Source organism: Procambarus clarkii, chromosome 1, assembly GCF_040958095.1.
Source record: "Procambarus clarkii isolate CNS0578487 chromosome 1, FALCON_Pclarkii_2.0, whole genome shotgun sequence".
NCBI classification, from domain to species: domain Eukaryota; kingdom Metazoa; phylum Arthropoda; class Malacostraca; order Decapoda; family Cambaridae; genus Procambarus; species Procambarus clarkii.
The window spans coordinates 57,884,894-57,905,411 of NC_091150.1; the positions used below are offsets into that span (position 1 = coordinate 57,884,894).

The 20,518-nt window shown below is 36.9% G+C and overlaps 1 protein-coding gene across 1 annotated transcript; it reads left to right on the plus strand.

Moving 5' to 3' along the window:
- The first annotated feature begins 2,760 nt into the window (after positions 1-2,760).
- LOC123758259 (procathepsin L-like) lies at positions 2,761-5,341 on the plus strand. Its single transcript, XM_045742872.1, has 6 exons — positions 2,761-2,859; positions 3,331-3,483; positions 3,619-3,825; positions 4,111-4,302; positions 4,600-4,765; positions 5,133-5,341. The coding sequence occupies exons 1-6, from the start codon at positions 2,761-2,763 to the stop codon at positions 5,339-5,341; spliced, it is 1,026 nt and encodes a 341-aa protein (XP_045598828.1).
- Positions 5,342-20,518: the final 15,177 nt, after the last annotated feature.

The following is a 20,518-nucleotide window of genomic DNA, read 5'->3' on the forward strand; positions in this document are numbered from 1 at the left end:
TGACATGATAGAGGTTTACAATGGGTGAATGGACATAACAAAGGGGATTTTAATAGGGTATTAAAAGTATCAACACAAGACAGAACACGAAACAATGGGTATAAATTGGATAAGTTTTGATTTAAGAAAGACTTGGGTAAATACTGGTTCAGTAACAGGGTTGTTGATTTGTGGAACCAATTGCCGCGTAACATTGTGGAGGAGGGGTCCCTCGATTGTTTCAAGCATGGGTTGGACATGTATATGAGTGGGATTGGGTGGTTATAAATAGCTGCCTCGTATGGGCCAATAGGCCTTCTGCAGTTGCCTTTGTTCTTATGTTCTGTGAACCTCTATGTTGACCAATCCACACACTAGAAAATGAAAGAACGACGACGTTTCGGTCCGTCCTGGACGATATTCAAGACCATTCTCACAATCGACTTGAGAATGATTCAGGACGGACCGAAACGTCGTCGTTCTTTCATTTTCTAATGTGTGGACTGGTCAACATACTTCAGCCACGTTATTGTGACTCATCGCCTGCATGTGAACCTCTATAGTTTTAATCAGTCTTTCGTGTGGGACTCTATCAAAAGCTTTGATACATTAGTGGTATGCATTGTTACAGTGCTTTTCACTATCAACTGCCTCACATATGCTGGAATAGAATGAAAGATAAATTGTCAAATATGACCGACCCGTTTCGTTACCCAGAAAGATCTGGGTAAATACCGGTTCATAAGAACAAAGGTAACTGCAGAAGGCCTATTGGCCCCTATGAGGCAGCTCATATTTATAACCACCCAATTCTACTCATGTGCATGTCCATCCCACGCTTGAAACAATCGAGGGACTCCACCTCCACTACGTTTCGTGGTAATTGGCTCCACAAATCAACAATTCTGTTACCGAACCAATATTTACCCAAATCTTTCCTAAATCTAAACTTATTCAATTTATACCCATTGTTTCGTGTTCTGTCTTGCGTTGATACTGTTAATACCCTATTAATATCTCCCTTTGTTATGTCCATTCATCCTCTTGTTAACCTCTATCATGTCTCCTTTAACTATTCGCCTTTCCAGTGAATGCAATTTAAGCTTTGTTAATCTTTCTCCTTATGAAAGATTTTTAATTTGGTGAATTAACTTTGTCATCCTACGCTAGACAAGTTCAAGTGAATTTATATCCATTCGGTAACAGAGTAGTTGTTACCACGTAACGTGGTATAGGTGGAGTCCCATAATTGTTTTAAACATTGGGTGGACATGTATGAGTGGGATTGGGCGGTTATAAATAGGAGCTGCCTCGTAGGGGCCAATAGGTCTTCTGCAGTTACATTTATTCTTCTGTTCTTATGTTAATGCATGAGTCAAACATAAGCGAACCTTAGTAAATCCATGTTGGGAACCATAGCTGATGGACGAGAGCATAATGCGATTTTACAACTCATGAAATTATTTACTTGAATATTTTTCTATTGTCTGCAAATTTGCAAATGCTGCTTTTAAATTTTATCAAAAGAGCATTGACACATAAAAAACAGCAAGGGTGCGGTGATAGAGCCACGAGGCACATCACATCACTTACTTTGGCAGAACCTCGAGGCACTTATCCACTACTTTTAATTGAAATAATCGTAAATTAATAATCGTGTCTTCCACTCGGATTTAGTTCCATCGATGCAATCTCCCTGTTATTTTAAACAACCAAATTCATATATTACTAATGATACCCGACACTCTTCATTGTCTGAGTTATAAAAATCTTCTTGATTTAATTTGTATTATTTTGCATGTTTTCAGCTAGTGAAATGTGATAGCTATAAAGTATGTAGAATTTAAGAATGCTTTTAATAAACTTTCTCTAGGAAGACTACTTTATAATATACAAGCACGACTTTAAAAAGTACAAGCACGTCAAGCATATAAGCACATAAAAAATATACGTTCACTGCCATGAACTTAGACAGCTACAAAGTTAGGTATGAGGAAGAAAACAACATGAAGATTTCAATTAAAATGCATCAAGTTGGATAGACGTTTCAAGAGGTTGGCCCCAAGGATCCATCCTGGGACCAAATTGCTTTAGATAAATCATATTGATTATTAAATCATAAATCATATTGATTATTAAATCATATTATGTATATTTTACTATTACATATTATAATATTATATTACACACCATATTTGAGAAAACGTGTTGATAAATTAGACGTGTTATACGTCGAACAATAAAAGTGGCACGACAACTTCGAAAACAATAAGAGTGACAAGACAACTTCGAACAATAAATCATACGATAGTGGTTTCGAAGAGAAACACCACTTTAGTGTTCTTGAGCCATATCCCATCTCACCTCACACAATATATATATATATGTTTGTGAAGGAACCATCAAGGAATCCAGTCAGCAACAAACAGACTACGAGGCAAGGTGAGTAGTGGGTAGCTTATTAACATCTTCCCGGATGTAATTGGATTTGTTTTCTTAGCTTAAATTCATAATTATGTGTTATTAACACAGTCCATCGTGTGTTATTTTATGTTAAATTTTGTTTAAAATGGTCCTTGTGTACAAGTTATTGCTTCTGGTCCCATATTAGTCCAGGATTTGCAGTCTGCAAAGTTACATGAAGCTGTTTTGACATTTTAATTACATTTGCAATTACATTTTTATCAGTCTAATATAAGACTATATAATTTCAGATTTGTATGTAGTTTCGAGCCATATATGCTTGTGTTTTATTAAAATAAACACTTTCTTTACCACCAGATGAAGTTCTTGGCAGCATCAGTGTTGATTGCCGCTTTAGCTGTAATATCTGCAGATCGTTTCTATTCTGTTGTGTTGGAAGAATGGGAGACATTTAAGGTAAGAGTGTAAACAGAATTTATTAATATAAATTAGTATGTTTCAAAATGGAGTTTTTGGGGTTATGTAGTGTAACTATAGCAATCATTTGACATTGCACGGAAAATTTAAAGCACCCCGTTTTCTGAGTGGCTGATTTTAGGAAATATTGGCGTTACTTACTTTGAATTCAATACAAACATTCTGACCAATGGTCACTCCAGCATAATGATTGCGGAAGTCAATTATTAAGCACAGATGGCCTTGGATAGAGCCCTGCATTTATCAACCACTAAAAATTTAAGCGAAGTCAGAGATGATGGATGCTACTTGTGGAGTGCCATATGCACTTTTACGTTGCCCACGATTTTTCAAAATTTGTATAATTCTTTTCACTACCGTTGCTGTTGTAGTTACCAGTAATACTCTTATACTGCTTCATATATGCCGTTTATGAAGAGCTTTTCTTATCAATAATTGATTTTCTTTTAGCTTGAATATGCCAAGAAATACACCACCGATGTCGAAGACAAATTCCGCTTGAACATCTTCATGGAGAACAGACACAAGATTGCTGCACACAACAAATTGTTTGCAACAGGACACAAACCATACAGGCTCAGAATGAACAAGTATGGTGACATGGTAAGCAGAATGAATTTCTCATGATTTAACTTGTCCACATCTTTATTTCCTTCGGAACAACAATAATAACAGAGTATTTCAGCCTAGTGAAAATATAGTTATGTTATGAAATAAAATGTAAAATATTTATTACAGCTTCAGGAGGAGTTTTTGTCAACAATGGCTGGTTTCCATAAGAACCACACAGAAAGATATACATTAAACAGCAAGTACAATGGTTCCCATTACATTGAGCCAGATGATGATGTTGTCCTTCCCAAGACTGTTGACTGGAGAGAGAAGGGAGCAGTCACCCCAGTAAAGGACCAGGGACACTGTGGATCATGCTGGGCCTTCTCAGCTGTGAGTATTATCATCACCCATCTTTAATTAATTTGAAAATTAAATGGTCAATGACACCAGAAGAAATTTTTAAATTAATATGTGCACAAAGTATTATTTCAGATAAGCTAAAAATAATTTTGCATGTAATATAATTTATTGAGTTTTGTTAGCATAAAAATTTGTTCAGTCATATTCTTGAAACGTTTGCTTACGATTTAAATTAGTTACCTTTTACCTCAGTGGCAATCTTACTGAAAAACATAAATAAGTGCAGATATTTCTCATTATGTTTGTGGTCCACAGACTGGGTCCCTGGAAGGTCAACACTTCCGCAAGACTGGTAAGCTGGTGAGCCTCTCTGAGCAGAACTTGATCGACTGTTCCGCCAAATATGATAATGATGGTTGTGACGGAGGACTGATGACCGCTGCTTTCAAGTACATTGAGGACAATGGTGGGATTGACACTGAGGAGGCCTATCCATATAAGAAAAAGGTACACTCAGTTCTATAATTTTCTTTTGCGTCTCTTAAAGTCAATGGCAATACATTATGTTGACTGGAAGAAAATTTTGTGTGTCAAATGATGATTATGAAAGAATAATTTCTATGAATAATAGAATACAATAATATTGTTCTTATGAAGGCTTATTGTATGAAGGCAATACATTGTCTTCATAAGCGATACCCATAAACAATGTGAAGATGTTTATAAAATTTATTATTTATTTGACGCATATTCAATCTGCTTTGCATATTTTTAATGCATTATTTTGTAACATTACTTTATTAGGAAGGAAAGTGTCAGTATAACCCGCAAGAATCTGGTGCTAGTGTGACTGGCTTTGTTCATATTCGTACGGGAAGTGAAGATGCTCTGAAGAAAGCTGTTGCCACAGTTGGACCAATATCTGTTGGCATTGATGCCTCACATGGCTCAATCCAGTTTTACCACCATGGTAAGTTGTTTTGTTTCATGAGCATTGTATATTAGTGTGTGTGCGTCCATATAGAACATTATACAAAGTTTATCGTCATTATAAACATAAAATGTGCATCTGTATTTATGAACAATTTATATTTAATATGTTATAGTATATATATACACACGCACACAGCCATGTCAGCACTAGATGTCTGAGATCAGTCGGCAGAGTCAGTGCTGCTTACACTCACCATGTTGGCACTTGTCATTATTGTTTGTTCCATTTGATGCCATTGGTTTAGTATAAGATTATTTTAAAGGGTTATTTTATAATAATTATATATGAAATTTGCAAGTGATTTGTTAAACATTGTATTTTTAAGAATGAATATATATTACAGGTGTTTATGACGAGCCAGAATGTAGCACGACGGAGCTTGGTCATGGTGTTCTGATTGTGGGTTACGGCACCACGGAGGACGGAACTGACTACTGGCTGGTGAAGAACTCTTGGGGTACAAGTCTGGGTGATGAAGGCTACATCAAGATGATGAGGAACCGTGATAACCAGTGTGGCATTGCTACTTCTGCCTCTTTCCCTCTTGTATAAACACTCGTAGAGGCCAATGTGAAGCATTGTTACTGCTGCCTCCTTCCCTCTTTGGTAAACTCGTAGAGGCCCGGTGAGGCAAAACTGCATCTCCAGACCTTTATAATTTCTAAATTATAATTAATGAACACAAAAATGCTAGCTTTAGCATTAATGATGTCCCCCATTTAGAATTATTGCTGTATGTGAAATCCACATTATTTTCAAAATTGATTGACATGAGAATTTAGTTAACCGCATTTTTTCATTTTCATTTTTTTATTATTAATTATAAACAATTTAATTTTGTTCTCAAATAATAAGATTAGTTATTCAGAATATAATTTTGTTCTCAAATAATAAGATTAGTTATTCAGAAGATATAGGAAATTGGCTATTTTAACTTGTTTCATAGACCATATATCTGATATCCTCTAATGACTGTACTCTATGATTCTCCTTTTAGGATTTGTTGAGACCATATTCATCTGCTTCGATACCTTAAATTAAAACTTTAACCTTAATTAATTACACTTTATTTAACACTTATTAACAATTTCGAGATTATTATGAACCAATTACTGAATCGGCCATGTAAAATTGATCATGATCAAGTAAAATTATTAGACAAGTGTAGAAAGACAATGATATAATTGGTAAAATTCTCTGTTGTAAAATCCACATGGACTTTCAGGAAGCAATAGCTCATTTGACGTATAGTTATGCTCTATGATTATAGCATTATTATGGTGGGAAATATACACATATCTAAAACATGCTTGTATAGAAAATGAAAGATTTAACCACTGTATGAAGTCAATGATGAAAACAAAGTATGTAATAAACAACCAGGTAAAATAAAGATGATATTAAAATTTATTGAGTTTCATAGTCCTAACAAGTTATCAGCTATAATATATAACATGACTTATGTATGAGATATATTGCTAAACTCTTTACTTTTTACTTAAAATTCACGATTCATTCGAATATTTCTCGTATTCATCATCAGATCTAGAATGCAGAAGTTAAATTAAAATTAAGCAGCATAACAAAGAACTCATTCTGGACAGGTTTATATACTGAAACATAAGGGATAACGTGACACTAGTTTCAAAAAGAACAAAACACACAGTTCAATTAACATACTAATAATACGCAAGTAAAATCTGATAATTATCCACGTCAATACCCAAAGATAATTCGATATTACAATTTTAAATACAAACTTACAAAAACTTAAAGATAAGCCATGTAAAACAACATGTAGCTTACAGGTTAAACATTTTGTAAAATACATAAATATTACATTATACTAAATGGTATACTCTATTTCCTGTTTAAGCAAAAATAATGAAAAATAATGTTGTCATTCAAAATGAGTATAATTTTTATTTTATTTTTGAATTAGCAAAATTAGATATACACAGCAATGCTACCCTGCTTTATATTACTTGAAATTTACTTATATTACTTGAGATATTGTGAGATATTACACAGAGTGTGTAATATATCTAAATAGACTAATCAAGAATTAGCTATAATTCTTGATTAGTGTATAATCGAGAATTAGCGATAGGTTTGACTATTTTTCCCATCTCACAGGATGGTTAGTCACACAGTTAATTAGGGAAACAAGCCTTCTTCCTTGAAGATCAGCATCCCTCCAAATGGATTACCAAGACTGCCAATGTGCTCAGAATGTATAACTTTCATCACCCCTACCAAGAGAGACAACAACACTTTCCTGTACCTAGTACCTCTAGGCTACAAGTACCTCTGGGAGTTTGTAACATCTGCTGATGTAGATTTGACTAAATGTAAACTCTTGTCAGCAGAACTATTCGCATACTTTGCGTCATTATATAATGGACTGAAAAAATTGCGTAATTTAGAGATAACACCATCAATAGTGTCCAAGAAATGTGTAAGTACTTCATTCATAATGATGTGCTGCCCGAAACCGAAAGCGAAGTATCCAAAATTTGCTTACTGTAGGTAATGCATGCACATGACTGTAAAGCTGCCGCCCAGGTGGGTGGGTGTGCAGCAAGACTAGTAACTGTGTAACTCACTATAGATGTAAAGTGCCTTGTATAGTGACTGCTGTGAGCCTCTTGTAATGTCACTTGTGACACCTCTTTGTGTCACTTGTGACACAAAGATTATTAATGTGTGTATTTGTGTGGGTGATTAGATATGTATGTGTATATACGTATATGTACATGTATGTATGAGGGTGTGTACATGTGTATACAACATTGATAATTTTGTAACTAGCGTCAAACATTGTTATTTGCTTAGCTAAACGAACTAGAGGGTTCAGTTCCTGAATCGATTATGTGTCTCTGTAATCCTTTACACCACCCCCACGGGATGGGTATGGGGTGCATAATAAAGAAAGAAATTGAATAGCTTACAGGTTAAACACTTTGTAAAATACATAAATATTACATTATACCAAATGGTATACTCTATTTCCTGTTTAAGCAAAAATAATGATGAATTATGTTCTCATTCAAATTGAGTATAATTTTTATTATATTTTTGAATTAGCAAAATTAGATATACACAGCAATGCCCTGCTACCCTGTTTTATATTACTTGAAATATACTTATATTACTTGAGATATTGTGAGATATTACACAGAATGTGTAATATCTCTAAATAGACTAATCAAGAATTAGCGATAGGTTTGACTATTTTTCCCATCTCACAGGATGGTTAGTCACACAGTTAATTAGGGAGATAATACCTGTCTTAATACAAAAACAAACCAGCTCTGCAGGCGATGAGTCACAATAACGTGCCTGAAGTTTATAGCCAGCTGTTTAGCCAGAGCTGGTTTGTTGACCAGACCACACACTAGAAGGTGAACGGACTAAGACGTTTCGACTTCGTCGTCCACAATCGACTTGAGAATGGTACAGGACGGACCGTAACGTCTTCGCCCCTTCACCTTCTAGTGTGTGGTCTGATCAACAAACCAGCTCTGGCTAAACAGCTGGCTATAAGTTCATCCAATATTTCCATCTCACAGGACGGTTACTCATACATGGAATCAGGGGAGAAAATATCGGCCTCAATAAAAATACAAATCCACTATGACTAAAAATCAGGTGAGAACATAAAATAAGGCTGATCTGTTATCCTACACTAGCAAAATTTGGGTACAACACAATAATATCTTCCAATATTCCTGAGTGTGTGAAGTAATTACAGAGCTCAAAGTACCTCATACCATTAGGTCTGAAGTCACTTATAATAGGGGAATCACAGATATAGTGTTGAAGAGTATGTCCCAGCTCTTGGTCATATAGTTTACAATTAGAATGTTCACCATTGGGGGGACTCATTACCTGTAGCCACCTGCCGTAGATATCGATATCCCAGCCTAAATCTGGCCGTTATAATATCCCACTGTCTAGTGGATGCTTTATGCTGCCCGTACATATAATTTTCTGTTATAAATATGTCATAGCTCTTTATACTTTATAAAGAAATTGGAATGCCCATATCGAACTCAACTTCAGGCTGATCACATGCAGTTTTAGGTGCCTTTGTCTGTGTCGTTATGCTGGACAACACCTATGTGAGATGGTATCCATACAAATGAGACTCTGAAGCTCTTGCTCTTTGCATTAATGATGTTGTTTATAATGGATTTTACAACATTTCTAGTATCTATATTGCATGTTGGGTTTTTAAGGGCCTGAAGAGCTGACTTTGAATCACAGAAAATTACTCCAAACAAAAAAATGAGGTAGATTGCTTACAAGTACTCTCAGGTACTTTGAAAGTAATAATTTGCAATTTGAGACACAGGCAAAGTCAGGGGCACAATGGAGTAAGGGAGTATCGCGAGGCTAGGCAAATAATGAAAGTAAAGAAAAAAAAGTTGAATAATAAACATAGGCAAATTTAATCCTAATGATAATTAACTAAAAATAGTTCAGTTAAGATCCTATAATAAATAAGAACTGTTCAGGCTGCTCAGAAAGTTAAGGAGGTACCGAAGCGAATTTTGGTTGTGGGAGATTCCCAGGTGAGGTATTTAGACAGAACGTTTTGTTCCAGAGATAGGGGGAACAGATTAAGGGTTTGCTATCTGGGAGCTGGAATTGGTGATATTGTTGGAAACATGGATGATATTATGACGGGAAATGGAAACAAACCCATTATTTGTATTAGTGCAGGGGATAATGATGTTGGGCGAGTTAGGAGTGAGGAACTAATACAGAGATTCAGGACAGCCATTGAATTAGTTAGGAGCAAGGGAGGAATCTCGATCATATGTGGCATTCTTCCAAGAAAGGGAGTGGGAAATGAATGGATGTCGAGGGCACTTAGTGTCAATTGCCGGCTGGAAAGATATTGCAAATCAAATGCAATATCTTTCATAGACAACTGGGAACACTTCTATGGAAGAAATGAAATGTATGCTCGTGATGGGGTGCATCTATCGAGGGCTGGGGTTGTTGCTGTTGCGATCTCGTTGGAACCAGTGGTTAGAGGTGTTTGTTTGGGTTTAAACTGTTAGTAGATAGTGGTATGGGAATTGATTTGGAGGAAGGAGGTAATAAAAGTATGTGTTCGTGGGAGAAAAGAATTGGCAAAATGATCAGGGAAAGAAAAGGGCCTCAAAATAACAATTCACTTAGGGTATATTACAGTAACAGTAGAAGTCTAAGAAATAAAATTAACGAATTAAATGCTCTTATTTGCACAGAAAAAATAGATATTATTGCAATTACCGAAACGTGGATGAATGTAGAAAATAGAGAACTATTAGCTGAATATAAAATAAATGGATTTAAACTATTTCACACAGATAGATATATTAGACGAGGAGGGGGAGTAACCATATATGTTAGGGACAATTTGAAATGTAGTCTCAAAGAGGGAATCAAAACTGAGCCACACACAGAAACTATTTGGATAGAATTAAACGAAAAAGCAAATATTATAATAGGAGTAATATATAGGCCACCAAATTTAGACAGAATGGAAGCAAAGCATCTATGGGATGAAATATCTAGAGCATCTAGATCTAACAGTATTTATGTCATGGGTGACTTTAATTTTAGTGGAATACACTGGGTGAACAAAACAGGAAATAGTGAAGCAGAAGATTTTCTAGAATTAATTGACGATTGCTTTCTTACGCAACACATTAAGGAACCAACGCGGGAAAATAATATTTTAGATTTAGTGTTAACTAACAGGGAAACACAAATTAATGACATCGAAATAGGGAGTGAGCTAGGGAACAGTGATCACAAAGTAATCAGATTTAGCATAGAATGGAATAGACCTGTAGGAGAAAATTCTGTTGAAGTGCCAGATTTTCGAAAAGCTGATTTTAATAGCCTAAGAATTATTTGGGGTCAAATAGATTGGAAAGTTTTTGGTATGGGGTGTGGGCCGGTCTTGGAGCGAGACACGAACCCAGTGATAGGTGACGTAAAACGGGATTTAAGAACATAAGAACAAAGGCAATTGCAGAAGGCCTATTGGCCCATACGAGGCAGCTCCTATTTATAACCACCCAATTCCACTCATATACATGTCCAACCCATGCTTGAAACAATCGAGGGACCCCACCTCCACAATATTACGCGGCAATTGGTTCCACAAATCAACAACACTGTTACTGAACCAGTATTTACCCAAGTCTTTCCTAAATCTAAACTTATCCAATTTATACCTATTGTTTCGTGTTCTGTCTTGTGTTGATACTTTTAATACCCTATTAATATCCCCTTTGTTATGTCCATTCATCCACTTGTAAACCTCTATCATGTCACCCCTAACTCTTCGCCTTTCCAGTGAATGCAACTTAAGCTTTGTTAATCTTTCTTCATATGAAAGATTTCTAATTTGGGGAATTAACTTAGTCATCCTACGCTGGACACGTTCAAGTGAATTTATATCCATTCTATAATATGGCGACCAAAACTGAACTGCAAAATCTAAATGGGGCCTAACTAGAGCAAGATATAGCTTGAGAACCACACCAGGTGTCTTGTTACTAACGCTGCGATTAATAAATCCAAGTGTCCGATTTGCCTTATTACGAACATTTATGCATTGATCCTTTTGTTTTAAATTCTTACTAATCATAACTCCCAGATCCCTTTCGCAATCCGACTTCGCAATCTCAACACCATCTAGCTCGTATCTTGTAACTCTATCATCATTACCTAACCTCAGAACTTTACATTTATCAGCATTAAACTGCATCTGCCAATCCTTTGACCATTTCAAAACCCTATCTAGATCAACTTGAAGTGATAGTGAGTCCTCCTCCGAATTAATTTCCCTACCGATTTTCGTATCATCGGCAAATTTGCAAATATTGCTACTCAAACCTGAATCTAAATCATTTATATATATTATAAACAACAGAGGTCCCAGGACAGAGCCTTGAGGCACTCCACTAACAACATTTTCCCACTCTGACTTGACTCCATTTATACTAACTCTCTGTTTCCTTTGGTATAGCCATGCCCTAATCCAGTTTAATATAGCACACCCAATACATAAGAACATAAGAACAAAGGTAACTGCAGAAGGCCTATTGGCCCATACGAGGCAGCTCCTATTCTATAACCACCCAATCCCACTCATATACTTGTCCAACCCGCGCTTGAAACAATCGAGGGACCCCACCTCCACCACGTTACGCGGCAATTGGTTCCACAAATCTACAACCCTGTTACTGAACCAGTATTTACCCAAGTCTTTCCTAAATCTAAACTTATCCAATTTATATCCATTGTTTCGTGTTCTGTCCTGTGTTGATACTTTTAATACCCTATTAATATCCCCCTTGTTATGTCCATTCACCCACTTGTAAACCTCTATCATGTCGCCCCTAACTCTTCGCCTTTCCAGTGAATGCAACTTAAGCTTTGTTAATCTTTCTTCATATGAAAGATTTCTAATTTGGGGAATTAACTTAGTCATCCTACGCTGGACACGTTCAAGTGAATTTATATCCATTCTATAATATGGCGACCAAAACTGAACTGCATAATCTAAATGGGGCCTAACTAGAGCAAGATATAGCTTGAGAACCACACCAGGTGTCTTGTTACTAACGCTGCGATTAATAAATCCAAGTGTCCGATTTGCCTTATTACGAACATTTATGCATTGATCCTTTTGTTTTAAATTCTTACTAATCATAACTCCCAGATCCCTTTCGCAATCCGACTTCGCAATCACAACACCATCTAGCTCGTATCTTGTAACTCTATCATCATTACCTAACCTCAGAACTTTACATTTATCAGCATTAAACTGCATCTGCCAATCCTTTGACCATTTCAAAACCCTATCTAGATCAACTTGAAGTGATAGTGAGTCCTCCTCCGAATTAATTTCCCTACCGATTTTCGTATCATCGGCAAATTTGCAAATGTTGCTACTCAAACCTGAATCTAAATCATTTATATATATTATAAACAACAGAGGTCCCAGGACAGAGCCTTGAGGCACTCCACTTACAACATTTTCCCACTCTGACTTGATTCCATTTATACTAACTCTCTGTTTCCTTTGGTATAGCCATGCCCTAATCCAGCTTAATATAGCACCCCCAATACCATGAGACTCTATTTTTTTAATCAGTCTTTCATGTGGCACTGTATCAAAAGCTTTGCTAAAGTCAAGGTATACAACATCGCAATCCTTACCACTATCAACTGCCTCAACAATGCTAGAATAAAAAGATAACAAATTTGTTAAACATGAACGGCCATTTATAAAACCATGTTGCGACTCAATTATTAATTTATGTTTTTCAAGATGAAGACGAATTTTATTTGCTATTATAGATTCGAGTAACTTTCCCACAATAGACGTTAGGCTAATTGGTCGATAGTTAGACGCAAGTGATCTATCTCCTTTCTTAAAAACTGGTATCACATTAGCAACTTTCCAAAACTCTGGCACTCTGCCTGACTCTATTGATTTATTAAATATGGTTGACAGTGGGTCACAAAGCTCCTCTTTGCATTCTTTAAGCACCCTAGCAAACACTTCATCCGGCCCTGGGGATTTGTTTGGTTTGAGTTTTACTATTTGTTTAAGAACATCCTCCCTGGTAACTGCTAAACTCGTCAACCCGTCCTCGTCCCCACCCACATAGACTTGTTCGGCTGAAGGCATATTGTTAAGTTCCTCTTTAGTAAATACAGATACAAAATATTTATTAAAAATACTACTCATCTCTTCATCACTATCTGTTATTTGACCTGTCTCAGTTTTTAATGGACCTATCCTTTCCCTAGTCTTAGTACGATATAACTGAAAAAAACCTTTAGGATTTGTCTTTGCTTGCCCTGCTATGCGAACTTCATAGTTTCTTTTTGCTTTCCTTATCTCTTTTTTAACATTTCTAACCAGTTGTACGAATTCCTGTTCTAAAGTGACCTCCCCATTTTTAATCCTTTTGTACCAAGCTCTCTTTTTACCTATAAGGTTCTTCAAATTCTTTGTTATCCACTTTGGGTCATTAGTATACGATCTATTCAATTTGTATGGTATACTACGTTCCTGTGCTTTGTTTAGAATATTCTTAAATAAGTTATATATTGAATCCACATCGAAATCCCCATTTAAGTCACCTATCGCTGGGTTCATGTCTCGCTCCAAGACCGGCCCACACCCCATACCCAAGCCTTTCCAATCAATTTGACCCAAAAAATTTCTTAGGCTATTAAAATCAGCTTTTCGAAAATCTGGCACTTTAACAGAATTTTCTCCTACTGGTCTATTCCATTCTATGCTAAATCTGATTTCTTTGTGATCACTGCTCCCTAGCTCACTCCCTATTTCGATGTCATTAATTTGCGTTTCCCTGTTAGTTAACACTAAATCTAAAATATTATTTTCCCGTGTTGGTTCCTTAATGTGTTGCGTAAGAAAGCAATCGTCAATTAATTCTAGAAAATCTTCTGCTTCACTATTCCCTGTTTTGTTCAACCAGTTTATTCCGCTAAAATTAAAGTCACCCATGACATAAATACTGTTAGATCTAGATGCTCTAGATATTTCATCCCATAGATGCTTTGCTTCCATTCTGTCTAAATTTGGTGGCCTATATATTACTCCTATTATAATATTATTAGCTTTTTCGTTTAATTCAATCCAAATAGTTTCTGTGTGTGGCTCTGTTTTGATTCCCTCTTTGAGACTACATTTCAAATTGTCCCTAACATATATGGCTACTCCACCTCCTCGTCTAATATATCTATCTGTGTGAAATAGTTTAAATCCATATATTTGGTATTCAGCTAATAGTTCTCTATTTTCTACATTCATCCACGTTTCGGTAAGTGCAATAATATCTATTTTTTCTGTGCAGACAAGAGCATTTAATTCGTTAATTTTATTTCTTAGACTTCTACTGTTAGTGTAATATACCCTAAGTGAATTGTTATTTTGCGGACCTTCTCTTTCCCTGATCGTTTTGCCAATTCCTTTCTCCCACAAACACATACTTTTATTACCTCCTTCCTCCAAATCAATTCCCATACCTCTATCTACTAACAGTTTAAACCCAAACAAACACCTCTAAGCACTTCTTCTAGCGAGTTCGCAACAGCAACAACCCCAGCTCTCGATAGATGCACCCCATCACGAGCATACATTTCATTTCTTCCATAGAAGTGTTCCCAGTTGTCTATGAAAGATATTGCATTTGATTTGCAATATCTTTCCAGCCGGCAATTGACACCAAGTGCCCTCGATATCCATTCATTTCCCACTCCCTTTCTTGGAAGAATGCCACATATGATCGGGATTCCTCCCTTGCTCCTAACTAACTCTATGGCTGTTTTATACCTCTGAATCAGTTCCTCACTCCTGACTCGACCAACATCATTTCCTCCCACGCTAATGCAAATAATGGGATTGTTTCCCATTACCAGCCATAATATCATTCATGTTGTTTATAATATCACCAATGCCAGCTCCGGGATAGCAACCCTTAACCTGTTCCCCCTATCTCTAGCACAAAACGTTCTATCCAAATACCTTATCTGGGAATCTCCCACAACTAATGTTTGCTTAGGTACTTCCTTTACTTTCTGAGGGGCCTGCGCTTCCTTTCTCTTCGTTGCTTTCCCTTTTGCGCGATCCACAGTCTCTCCACAGCACTCGTCCTCCAAAACGTCAAATGAATTTGAAGTTGCTATGGCGTTTGAAGGCGGCTTTATCAAAGTCTTCTTAAGGCCCCTGTCTTTCGCAACTCTCCAAGACGAGGTCCCTTTACTGCTGGTCTCCTCCTTCGTTACTTCTCGTTGTTTTTTAAGCTGACGCACCTCCTCCCGCAGAGAGTCCAACTCTGTTCTCAGGGCTCCCACTAGAGTCACCAGGTCCTTCACTACAACTTCCATATTGCTATGATAATATAACAACCTATGATAATATAACAATATAATATAAGCATATTGTTAAGTTCCTCTTTAGTATATACAGATACAAAATATTTATTAAAAATACTACTCATCTCTTCATCACTATCTGTTATTTGACCTGTCTCAGTTTTTAATGGACCTATCCTTTCCCTAGTCTTAGTACGATATAACTGAAAAAACCCTTTAGGATTTGTCTTTGCTTGCCCTGCTATGCGAACTTCTTTTTGCTTTCCTTATCTCTTTTTTAACATTTCTAACCAGTTGTACGAATTCCTGTTCTAAAGTGACCTCCCCATTTTTAATCCTTTTGTACCAAGCTCTCTTTTTACCTATAAGGTTCTTCAAATTCTTTGTTATCCACTTTGGGTCATTAGTATTCGATCTATTCAATTTGTATGGTATACGACGTTCCTCTGCTTTGTTTAGAATATTCTTAAATAAGTTATATATGAATCCACATCGAAATCCCCATTTAAGTCACCTATCGCTGGGTTCATGTCTCGCTCCAAGACCGGCCCACACCCCATACCCAAGACTTTCCAATCAATTTGACCCAAAGAATTTCTTAGGCTATTAAAATCAGCTTTTTCGAAAATCTGGCACTTTAACAGAATTTTCTCCTACAGGTCTATTCCATTCTATGCTAAATCTGATTTCTTGTGATCACTGTTCCCTAGCTCACTCCCTATTTCGATGTCATTAATTTGTGTTTCCCTGTTAGTTAACACTAAATCTAAAATATTATTTTCCCGTGTTGGTTCCTTAATGTGTTGCGTAAGAAAGCAATCGTCAATTAATTCTAGAAAATCTTCTGCTTCACTATTCCCTGTTTTGTTCAACCAGTTTATTCCACTAAAATTAAAGTCACCCATGACGTAAATACTGTTAGATCTAGACGCCCTAGATATTTCATCCCATAGATGCTTTGCTTCCATTCTGTCTAAATTTGGTGGCCTATATATAACTCCCTATTATAATATTATTTGCTTTTTCGTTTAATTCTATCCAAATAGTTTCTGAGTGTGGCTCAGTTTTGATTCCCTCTTTGAGACTACATTTCAAATTGTCCCTAACAAATATGGCTACTCCCCCTCCTCGTCTAATATATCTATCTGTGTGAAATAGTTTAAATCCATTTATTTGATATTCAGCTAATAGTTCTCTATTTTCTACATTCATTCACGTTTCGGTAAGTGCAATAATATCTATTTTTTCTGTGCAGACAAGAGCATTTAATTCGTTAATTTTATTTCTTAGACTTCTACTGTTAGTGTAATATACCCTAAGTGAATTGTTATTTTGAGGCCCTTCTCTTTCCCTGATCATTTTGCCAATTCCTTTCTCCACAAACACATACTTTTATTACCTCCTTCCTCCAAATCAATTCCCATACCTCTATCTACTAACAGTTTAAACCCAAACAAACGCCTCTAACCACTTCTTCCAATGAGTTCGCAACAGCAACAACCCCAGCCCTCGATAGATGCACCCCATCACGAGTATACATTTCATTTCTTCCATAGAAGTGTTCCCAGTTGTCTATGAAAGATATTGCATTTGATTTGCAATATCTTTCCAGCCGGCAATTGACACCAAGTGCCCTTGACATCCATTCATTTCCCACTCCCTTTCTAGGAAGAATGCCACATATGATCGGGATTCCTCCCTTGCTCCTAACTAATTCAATGGCTGTCCTGAATCTCTGTATTAGTTCCTCACTCCTAACTCGTCCAACATCATTACCCCCTGCACTAATACAAATAATGGGTTTGTTCCCATTTCCTGTCATAATATCATTCATGTTTCCAACAATATCACCAATTCCAGCTCCCGGGTAGCAAACCCTTAATCTGTTCCCCCTATCTCTGGCACAAAACGTTCTGTCTAAATACCTCACCTGGGAATCTCCTACAACCAAAATTCGCTTCGATTCTCCCTTTTCCTTTCGAGCAGTTTGAGGGACCTGCGCTTTAATGCTCCTCGTTACTTTGTCTTTGCCACCTCGTTGAACAACAGGTTCAACACAGCACTCGTCCTCTAATACGTCAAATGCATTAAAAGTCCTTAGGTGTAGGCTATTAGTTGTCGGTTTTGCCAAGGTCTTCTTAAGACCCCTGTCTTTCACAACTTGCCAAGACGAGGACTTCTTAATACTGGTCCCGTCAGTCCTTCTTAATGAGGTCCCGTCAACACTGGCCCCCTCCCTCGCCTCCTCCCGAAGTCCCAGCCGTCGCACCTCCTCCCGCAGGGAATTCAGGCAGAGTGCCAGAATCATGGAAGGTAGCTAATGTGGTACCAATTTTTAAGAAAGAAGATAGATCACTTGCGTCAAACAATCGGCCAATTAGCCTAACGTCTATTGTGGGAAAGTTACTTGAATCAATAATTGCAAATACAATTCGTCTCCATCTTGAAAAGCATAAATTAATAAATGAGTCGCAACATGGTTTTACCAATTGCCGTTTATGTTTAACAAATTTGCTAACTTTTTATTCCAGCATAGTTGAGGCAGTTGATAGTGGTAAGGATTGTGATGTTGTGTACCTTGACTTTAGCAAAGCTTTTGATACAGTGCCACATGAAAGACTAATTAAAAAATAGAAGCTCATGGTATTGGGGGTGCTATATTAACTTGGATTTGGGCATGGCTATTCCAAAGGAAAGAGAGAGTTAGCATAAATGGGGTTAAGTCAGAGTGGGATAATGTTGTTAGTGGAGTACCTCAGGGCTCTGTCCTGGGACCTCTGTTGTTTATAATATATATAAATGATTTAGATTCAGGTTTGAGTAGCATTTGCAAATTTGCCGATGATACGAAAATCGGTAGGGAAATTAATTCGGAGGAGGACTCACTATCACTTCAAGTTGATCGAGATAGGATTTTGAAATGGTCAAAGGATTGGCAAATGCAGTTTAATGCTGATAAATGTAAAGTTCTGAGGCTAGGTAATGATGATAGAGGTACAAGATACGAGCTAGATGGTGTTGAGATTGCGAAGTCGGATTGCGAAAGGGATCTGGGAGTTATGATTAGTAAGAATTTAAAACAAAAGGATCAATGCATGAATGTTCGTAATAAGGCGAATAGGACACTGGGATTTATTAATCGAAGCGTTAGTAACAAGACACCTGGTGTGGTTCTCAAGCTATATCTTGCTCTAGTTAGGCCCCATTTAGATTATGCAGTTCAGTTTTGGTCGCCATATTATAGAATGGATATAAATTCTCTTGAACGTGTCCAGCGTAGGATGACTAAGTTAATTCCCCAAATTAGAAATCTTTCATATGAAGAAAGATTAACAAAGCTTAAGTTGCATTCACTGGAAAGGCGAAGAGTTAGGGTGACATGATAGAGGTTTACAATGGGTGAATGGACATAACAAAGGGGATATTAATAGGGTATTAAAAGTATCAACACAAGACAGAACACAAAACAATAGGTATAAATTGGATAAGTTACTTTTTTAACAGGGTTGTTGATTTGTGGAACCAATTGCCGCGTAACATTGTGGAGGTGGGGTCCCTCGATTGTTTCAAGCATGGGATGGACATGTATATGAGTGGGATTGGGTGGTTATAAATAGGAGCTGCCTCGTATGGGCCAATAGGCCTTCTGCAGTTGCCTTTGTTCTTATGTTATGTGAACCTCTATGTTGACCAATCCACACACTAGAAAATGAAGGAACGACGACGTTTCGGTCCGTCCTGGACGATATTCAAGACCATTCTCACAATCGACTTGAGAATGATTCAGGACGGACCGAAACGTCGTCGTCCTTTCATTTTCTAATGTGTGGACTGGTCAACATACTTCAGCCACGTTATTGTGACTCATCGCCTGCATATGAACCTCTATAGTTTTAATCAGTCTTTCGTGTGGGACTCTATCAAAAGCTTTGATAAATTAGTGGTATGCAATGTTACAGTGCTTTGCACTATCAACTGCCTCACATATGCTGGAATAGAATGAAAGACAAATTTTCAAATATGACCGGCCCGTTTCGTTACCCAGAAAGACCTGGGTAAATACAGGTTCATAAGAACAAAGGTAACTGCAGAAGGCCTATTGGCCCCTATGAGGCAGCTCCTATTTATAACCACCCAATCCTACTCATATAAATGTCCATCCCACGCTTGAAACAATCGAGGGACTCCACCTCCACTACGTTTCGTGGTAATTGGCTCCACAAATCAACAACCCTGTTACCGAACCAATATTTACCCAAATCTTTCCTAAATCTAAACTTATCCAATTTATACCCATTGTTTCATGTTCTGTCTTGTGTTGATACTTTTAATACCCTATTAATATCTCTCTTTATTATGTCCATTCATCCTCTTGTTAACCTCTATCATGTCTCCTTTAACTTTTCGCCTTTCCAGTGAATGCAATTTAAGCTTTGTTAATCTTTCTCCATATGAAAGATTTTTAATTTGGTGAATTAACTTTGTCATCCTACGCTAGACAAGTTCAAGTGAATTTATATCCATTCGGTAACAGAGTAGTTGTTACCACGTAACGTGGTATAGGTGGAGTCCCATAATTGTTTTAAACATTGGGTGGACATGTATGTAGTGGGATTGGGCGGTTATAAATAGGAGCTGCCTCGTAGGGGCCAATAGGTCTTCTGCAGTTACATTTATTCTTCTGTTCTTATGGTAATGCATGAGTCAAACATACGCGAACCTTAGTAAATCGATGTTGGGAAGCCATAGCTGATGGACGAGAGCATAATGCGATTTTACAACTCCTGAAATTATTTACTTGAA